The sequence below is a fragment of the Corvus moneduloides genome, chromosome 14, assembly GCF_009650955.1.
Source record: "Corvus moneduloides isolate bCorMon1 chromosome 14, bCorMon1.pri, whole genome shotgun sequence".
In the NCBI taxonomy this organism is placed as follows: domain Eukaryota; kingdom Metazoa; phylum Chordata; class Aves; order Passeriformes; family Corvidae; genus Corvus; species Corvus moneduloides.
The window spans coordinates 16,702,455-16,709,732 of record NC_045489.1 but is presented as its reverse complement, the minus strand read 5'-3'; the positions used below and the strand labels follow the sequence as shown (position 1 = coordinate 16,709,732).

The window sequence follows — 7,278 nt, the reverse complement described above, 5'->3', positions numbered from 1 at the left end:
CAGCTGCCCAGAAAGCTGGCAGGTTTGGGGTCTTTTTAGCAAATGGCAAAAAGCACAGTTTCTGCCCAGTGACAGCTCGCGGCCAAGCAAGAGCTCCCGCGTCAGAGGAAGCAAACCACCGTGGGCTTTAGGAAGCTCTTAGGATACCCTCGGAAGCCGTCTGTCCTTCCCTGGATGCCACTGGTGCAGTGCTGCTGCACACACCCGACCCGACCAGGGGGAAGCGGGGACGCCGGGGCCGAAGGGCCCCGAGGAGCCGCTCCGGGGCGGGCGATGCTGCTGCAGCAGCACAGGAGACCTTTCGGAGGGGAGCACCGAGGGCACCGGCGGGGCGCAGCCCAGCCCGGGCCGCGCTGCACCCACGCGCGCTCCCGCTCCTCCTTGCGCCCCTCTCCCTTCGGGCCCCTCTTCCTTCCTGCCCCTCTCACCTCCCGCCTCTCCCCCCACCTGCCCGTCCCCGCCCCTCTCCTCGTGTCTGCCCATCTCTCCGTCCCCGGCCCCGTCCCCGCCCGTCTCTCCTGCAGTCCCTCTCCCCTCCGTTCCCTCTCCCCTCCGTTCCCTCTCCCCCGTCCCTCTCCCCTCGCACCCCTCTCGCGCCCTCCCGGTGACGCGCACGCCGTGCCCGCGCCTGCGCGGAGCGCAGCGGCGTCATGGCGGTGCCGGGCGGAGGTGGGCCGGGCCGGGCCGGGCCGGGTTGGCCGGGGATGGCTCGGGGCGCGGGTCTCTCCCCCTCGGGACGCGGGTCCCCGGCCCCCCCATGCAGAGCGCGGCCTGCGCCCTGCGCGGTGTCGTTCCCTTTGCACCGTGCGGCGGCCGCTGCCGGGGCCTGCCCCGCTTGAGGGGCCCGAGGGGGCGGTTCCGGACACGGGTCCCCAGCCCCGGCCTCTCTGCGAGGGGCGTCACCGAGGGGGTGAGGGGTCCCGGAGGCCCTGGGAGGGGGCTGAGGGACCTGGGAATTCCCGGAGACCTGGGGGAGTGCCAGTCCCCGTGAGCTGTGTGGCTGGGCAGGGCTCCTGTGCGTCTGGGGAGGCACCGGGCAGCTGCAGGGGGCTGTGGTACGGTAGTCCCAGCACTGAGCCTCTCCAGGTGCCTGCAGGTGCGAAGGACGACACATTCAACGTGCTGGACCTGGCGGAGTACACCAAGAACCGGCCCTGGTGGCGCAAGATCTTCGCCCCCAACTCGGGGTCGAGCGCTGAGAAATACAATGTGGCCACGCAGCTGGTGATCGGAGGGGTCACGGGATGGTAAGATGTGCCGGGGTTGCCCTTCCTGCTCGTGGCAGGCACTGGCTGGGTCTTTGGGGTCACACTGACAGGTGCAGGGTGCTCATGTGGCAGTCATTCAGAGAAGGCAGATGCTCAGCCTGCTGTCCCCTGGCATGGTCTGCTGAGTTGTGGGAGGTCTTAAATGCTGTCTCTAACTTGAAGAAGTGAGACTGTTTCCAAGGGAAGAAAATTGCACCAGTGTTTAATTATTTTCAACTTGTGGCAAAAAGTGGTGCTGTTGAATTAGGCAGATAGGAATGCTCTGAAACAAGGATGCCTTCTACACTGGAGGTGGATGTGCTTCAGGCATCTGCATTAAAAACCTCCTGGGATCGCAGTTCCCGGGGTTTCCTGTCACTTATAGCTGGGACTGAGTGTGGCTCTACTTGCAACTTCATTCCCACAGCATCATTTGAGTTGAAAACTTTGTGTAATCACTGCTTTGCTTCTTACAATGCCCCTCATCTTCACCTGGCACCGGGGTAATTATTTAACAGTGTATGACAGAGCTTTGTCTTCTCATAGAAGTGTGACCTGGCCACCTCTCTCTTGTATCTTCACTAAGAGTATTCAGAAATGGGTAAATGCAGGTTGTTGTGTTGTTTGTAATGCTCATAAGGAAACCATGTTCCAAGTAAAGTGTGGTTTGGGTGGCACAACTCACCAGCCCTTTGCTGCATGACTGAGCGATGGGGGGTGCTGGCTGCACTTCTGGTGGCTGTAGGAATGTCTTTCATGTTTAAAGCAGGTAACCTATTTTGGAGATCAGTATAGCCTTAGATCACTGCTGTGTGCTTGTTTCATCATTCTTCTCTTCTGAGAAATGAAAAGGTAAAGGAAGCAGTTGTTTACTGCTTACTTTACAAATAAGTAGGAAAGAAGCTTGTGATTTGCTCCCCATGCTCTATCATGGAGCAGCTCGTGTGCTCCCTAATTTCACCTCAGGGATGATACCAGTTAAACAACACCACCAAAACTTAAAATCACTTTTTGATTTTGGTGAAATCACAGGTTTCTGGTTACTCTTTTGGGAGAAGGATGAGGTTGAAGAGATAAGAATCAAACTGAAAAAGGCTGGAATGTGACAGCACAAAGTGAAAGGCTATAAAGCATCAGTTTTGGCTGGGTGCAAATCCTCTCTGGTTGCACTCTTCTGCTGTTCGTCAGGCTGTCTCCAGTCTTGGGTAACTCCTGCCAAAGGCAGCCTTGCCTGTGAGAAACATAATGAGGGCTGTGTGTGGTGTTTCATTCTCCTGACTGGATCCTTGTTGATTTGTAGGTGTACTGGATTCATCTTCCAGAAGGTTGGAAAGCTGGCAGCGACAGCAGTGGGAGGTGGCTTTTTCCTGCTTCAGGTGTGTATGAACAGCAGCCCAGGCTTTCTGGGAACTGTGCTGCTGGGGACAAAGGTCTCTCTAGGAACCACTGCCTGTTGGGACATGTGGGGTCAGTCCCCAGCTCCGCCAGGGGCTTTGTGTGGCTGCGAATGTCAAAGGTGTGTGTTCTCCAGGGCACATGGATACAACAGCAAAGCAGGGTCAGTGTGCATAAACTCCAGGAGTGCCAGTGCAGATCCACTGAGGATCTGCTACCAAAGGCCAGGCCAGAGGCACAGGAGAGCTGTTACTTCAGGGGCACCTGAGTGGAGCATGAGACAGCCTTCAGCTGCAGTGAACCTTGCTGCTGCTGCAGGACTGGCTAACATACTGAATCCTGTGCCTGTGGACACAGTGTCCCTGGAAGAACAGCCCTGGATGTCAATAAGGATTTATCCGTATCTGTGATATGTTTCCTGCCAACCTGGCTTCCTGAGGAGTCCAACCAGCACAGATGGGGCTTGCTGTAAAGCACTGGGAAGAGGAGAGAAAGCAGAGATGTCTCTCTGTCCTCTACCACTTGTCCTGGTTTCCAAGAGCCCTGGCACTGAGGAAAGCTGCTTGGGTGTGGACATGTAGCTGGTGCATCCTGCAGCAGGTAGAGCAGCTCTCAGGCCTTGTTCAGCTCTCAGCTGTTTGCTCCTCAGGCAGACAGGTCTTGTGTGTGACTCATTCTCCCTCGCTCTCCTGGTTCTGCTTGTTCTGCTGAAAGTGAAAAGCTTGCTCTGGGCAGAGGGAGTTCCACAGCTGAATCACCCTGAGCAGATAAAATAGTTTGAGAGGAATGGGCTATTAATAGCTTCGTCCACCCACAGCAGCAGGAGAACTGCAGGGAGTCCCAGCAATATCCATGGCAGTTGTGAGGGGGGAGGTGATGCCAGCTTTACATTAGGGAAGAGAGGCTGAAGCAGGCTAAGCTGCAGTGTGTGCCCAGCTGTTGGGGGATTACTGTGGGAGACAGATGTTGCAGAACAGTTGACACAGCTCCAGGGGTGGTGTTCTGTCCAGTTTCTAAACCAGTGTGCCCGCTGGACTATTGTGTGGGAGCTGGCTGTGGTCAGGGAAGGTGGGTGGGCAAGGGGGTGTTTTTAGCCATGGTCATGCAGGACTTGACTCCAGGAACTTTTTTCCTAATCTTCAAATCTCTAGATTGCAAACCACACAGGATACATCAAGGTGGACTGGAATCTAGTACAACGGGACGTGAACAAAGCCAAGCAGCAGCTGAAATTTCACAGCAGTGGTAATAAAATGCCTCCAGAAGTGAAAAGCAGAGCGGATGAGGTGAGACAGCTCTCCCAGGGCATGTGCTGGAGGGACAGCAGAAAACAGGATTGACTCCTGTGCTGTTGTGGATCTTCCATAGTGCAAATACAAGGAGGGAATTCTTGCATGACAGCAAAATTGGAGAGATGGCAAAAACTGTGGATGTTGTCTGCCTAGATTTTAGGAAGATACTATTTCCCTCAGCATTCTCCTGGAGGAGCTGGCTGCTCATGGCTGAGCAGGGTGAAAAATTGGCTGTGTCCTGGTGCAGGTAGGGAGGGGAGGTCGTTAGGTAGGAAGCTTTCCCAAATCCAAGCAGTGGCATCTCTCTGAGCATTACTTGCCTCGAGGAAAACCTGAGGGATTTCTTCTTAGCAGGGAGGGTCAGTGGGTGGCCTGATGTTGTTGAACATTTTTGTCTCTTCTCGCCCCTGCTTAGGTGATCATATTTCTGAAGAAGAATGTTATCCTGACTGGAGGGTTTGCCGGAGGATTCCTGCTTGGAATGGCATCCTAGAAGCTGCACTCTCCTCTCATGCCCAACCTCCCCTCCCCTCCTCTACTGCTGTTATCTCTCACTTAGAAGTCAAAGGATGTTGCCAACAGACTCAGTCCCATCTGCTCACAGGTTCCAGCCCTTATTTCTTACAATGCTGCTTCTGATTTCCACCTTTTTCTTCTGTCTGGGCTGTTGAGAGTGCTGGGGTTGGTCTGAAAGCTTACAACTCCCAGTGTATCGTTACAGTTTCCCACCAAATATGCCCAGTCTCAAATTTTCTGATGAGTTTCAATGTCATAAAAATGTAGTGGCAGAGAAACCTCTTAAATGTGCTTCCAGGTGCCCAGGACTGTTACATGTACCTTTGTCTGCCAGTTTATGTGTACAACAGCTGTCAGCTCTTCACCACGATTTAGCTTTCAGTATTCCTGCCCTGGCACCTGGAAAACCTCTGCTTCCCTCTGCACAGAGGTAGTCTGTGCAATCCAAAATATGGTTGACTGTCATGGGATGGATACAGAAGTGTCAAAGGACAGTCTGAGCTATGTCCAGGACAGGTGAATATGGATTTTCCTGCCCTCCCCCTGCTGTTGCACTGCACATAGATGGCCATTTGGCTTTCTCTTTGCTGGTATCCTTCCCCATATTGGAATTGCAGCACTGGCACTGCTGATGGAAACTGAGCACTGAGGCTGACTCTCCAGGCCCTTTCCTCATCATATGTTCTGAAAGTCACCAAGGTCTGTGCTGTAGAACCACCTGACTGCTCAGCCTTTGAGACTGTCTCCTGCTTCCAGCAGGCCTGACCTGGCTGTGTCAGATGGGGGCATTTCAGCTGTGCCACTTATGGTCAATCACCCTGGGCCTCTGATGGGGGTTTCCATGTCTGCTATGACCATCTCTGGTCACTTTGGCATTGGTGATGCTCTCTAAGCTGTAACCATGTGGGACAGGATTGTCGACAGGAAATGCATCCCTGCTTAGGGTACATTGTACTGGCCAGGTCCCTGTTGCCAGCTCTACTGGAGAAGGGGGATGGTGTGAAATCTGGAGTGCAGTCCTTTACGTGGCTCTGAAGAGCACAAATTCCTTCTCCCTGGTCTCTGCAAGCAACTGAAATGACAAAACTCTTGTGAAAACCAGACTGTGCTCATGTGAGAATGTTTCATTTGCATACTTCTGCCTCGGTTATGTTCCTTCCTTTTCATGTTTGCCATTTCCACAAGAAAAGCTGTTTGCTTAATTCCATCAGCTGCAGCCCTGCTCCTGCAGGTGATGAGGCAGCCCAGGTGCAGAGCTCAGCTGTTTTTGGACAGTCTGACTCAATGCAGTATAAGCAAACATCCCCCAGAGGTGTTCTGTGAGATAGAGACTCGCCTGACAACGTGGTGATGTCCTCCAGCAAATATAGGTAGGAGTTCTTGCCCAGGATGTGGGGTTTTATGTGAAAGTGAGCTCATCCTTCAATAGAAGATGTGGTAGGGAACAATGACACTCCTGGGTGGGTGGTTTGCAGCACCTGGCTCAGCAGCTGCACCCCATTTCCAGTGCTGTGCAATGGCTTTGCGATCTGCTGCTCTCAGTATGGCTGGAAATGGGATCTTCCCCTGGGAGCTGCTGGCAGAGCTGAAATGGTGGGTTCTTGCACCAGAGGGTTTGGAATGAGCACTTGGCAGTTGTCAATTTTGTTCCAGCTCTGTTGATTGAAGTGTCAGTGTAGCATCACGTTGATTAAGCTGAGGTTTTTCTCACCTTCAGGATCTGAAAAGAGGCTGCAGGTAATCAAGAGACAGAAGTGGCTGTCTTTGCTCCTGTCCTGCCATACGTGGCCAAGGAGAATGAAGGAGCAGCTGGGTTCACATCCTTTTAACAATGGCCTTCCTAAAGGCCATCCTGGACTGCAGGACTGATGGGATGCAGCAAATAGGTCTTCAATAAAGCGGTGTTTGGCAGTGGAGTGACAGATGATGGTGGTGTTTTTTTGGGATTTGGTTTGTTTTCCTGTAGGATCTGCAGAAATGAACATGTATAAATTGATACATTGGTCTTGCAGGGTATCTCTTTTTCCTGGAGGACAACAGCATTTCTGCTGTTTGGCTGGGTGGGCTGTGTAACACAACTTCTTCTGAGATGCACTGATCTCCACAAAGCTTTCTCCAACGACAAAGCTCAAAGCAAATCATTAACAGACCTTAGGGATGGTTTTCAGGCTCAAGTAAGTCACTAATTCTGCCCAGCCCTAGGTGGGGTGGGTTCTGCTCAAGTGCCAGTTTGCTGCTAGAGAGAGAAACGGCCCAGAGAGGGAGCTAAAATGCCTGTATTGCTGCTGGAAGGGGAAACAAGTAACAGATTCATGTTGAGTTTCATGTGAATGTAGGCAGGGAATGGACAAGGACATCGCAATGTGGCAAATCTTTCTGCTGTGCTGGTGTTGGGCTCGTGGCTGGCAGTGTTTGATGCTGTGGGTCAACACTGGAAGCTTTGATGCTGAATCAGCCTCTGTGGGGAGGCATTTTCATTGCTGCAGGTGCCAAGATGAGGTGTCCCTTCCCCTCCCCACTCCTGCTCCTTTTTGTCTTGTTTCAACAACTTCCGACATCTGTTACACTATGAGAAGATTTCAAACACATTAGGCTTTTAAAGTGGTTTTATATATTGTATGTAAATGCTTGTTGAAGTGGTATTTTATTAAACAGTTTTGCTTTAAATGCTTCTCTGTGTGAGGTCTGTTGGCATCCTGGGAACCAGCCTGTCCCTGTCTCACTGTGACTGAGGGGAGCACCTACAGCCAGACCAGCAGCAGGTAGCACCTGGGGACATGGGTTAGTGGTCAGCTTGGCAGTACTGGGAGAATGGTTCAACTCAAGGA

General features: G+C 52.7%; 1 protein-coding gene across 1 annotated transcript; it reads left to right on the top strand.

The window, feature by feature from the left end:
• Positions 1 to 566: 566 nt before the first annotated feature.
• Positions 567 to 7,121, top strand: FUNDC2 (FUN14 domain containing 2). Its single transcript, XM_032123705.1, has 5 exons — positions 567 to 669; positions 1,097 to 1,247; positions 2,548 to 2,623; positions 3,794 to 3,928; positions 4,350 to 7,121. The coding sequence occupies exons 1-5, from the start codon at positions 651 to 653 to the stop codon at positions 4,425 to 4,427; spliced, it is 459 nt and encodes a 152-aa protein (XP_031979596.1). The 5' UTR covers positions 567 to 650; the 3' UTR covers positions 4,428 to 7,121.
• Positions 7,122 to 7,278: the final 157 nt, after the last annotated feature.

What these genes read in the sequence shown, in the direction of transcription:
- FUNDC2 (XM_032123705.1), top strand. An exon ending in GTGGCTTTTTCCTGCTTCAG is followed by an intron (nt 2,624 to 3,793) that starts GTGTGTATGAAC and finishes TCAAATCTCTAG; the next exon opens with ATTGCAAACCACACAGGATA. An exon ending in TGAAAAGCAGAGCGGATGAG is followed by an intron (nt 3,929 to 4,349) that starts GTGAGACAGCTC and finishes GCCCCTGCTTAG; the next exon opens with GTGATCATATTTCTGAAGAA.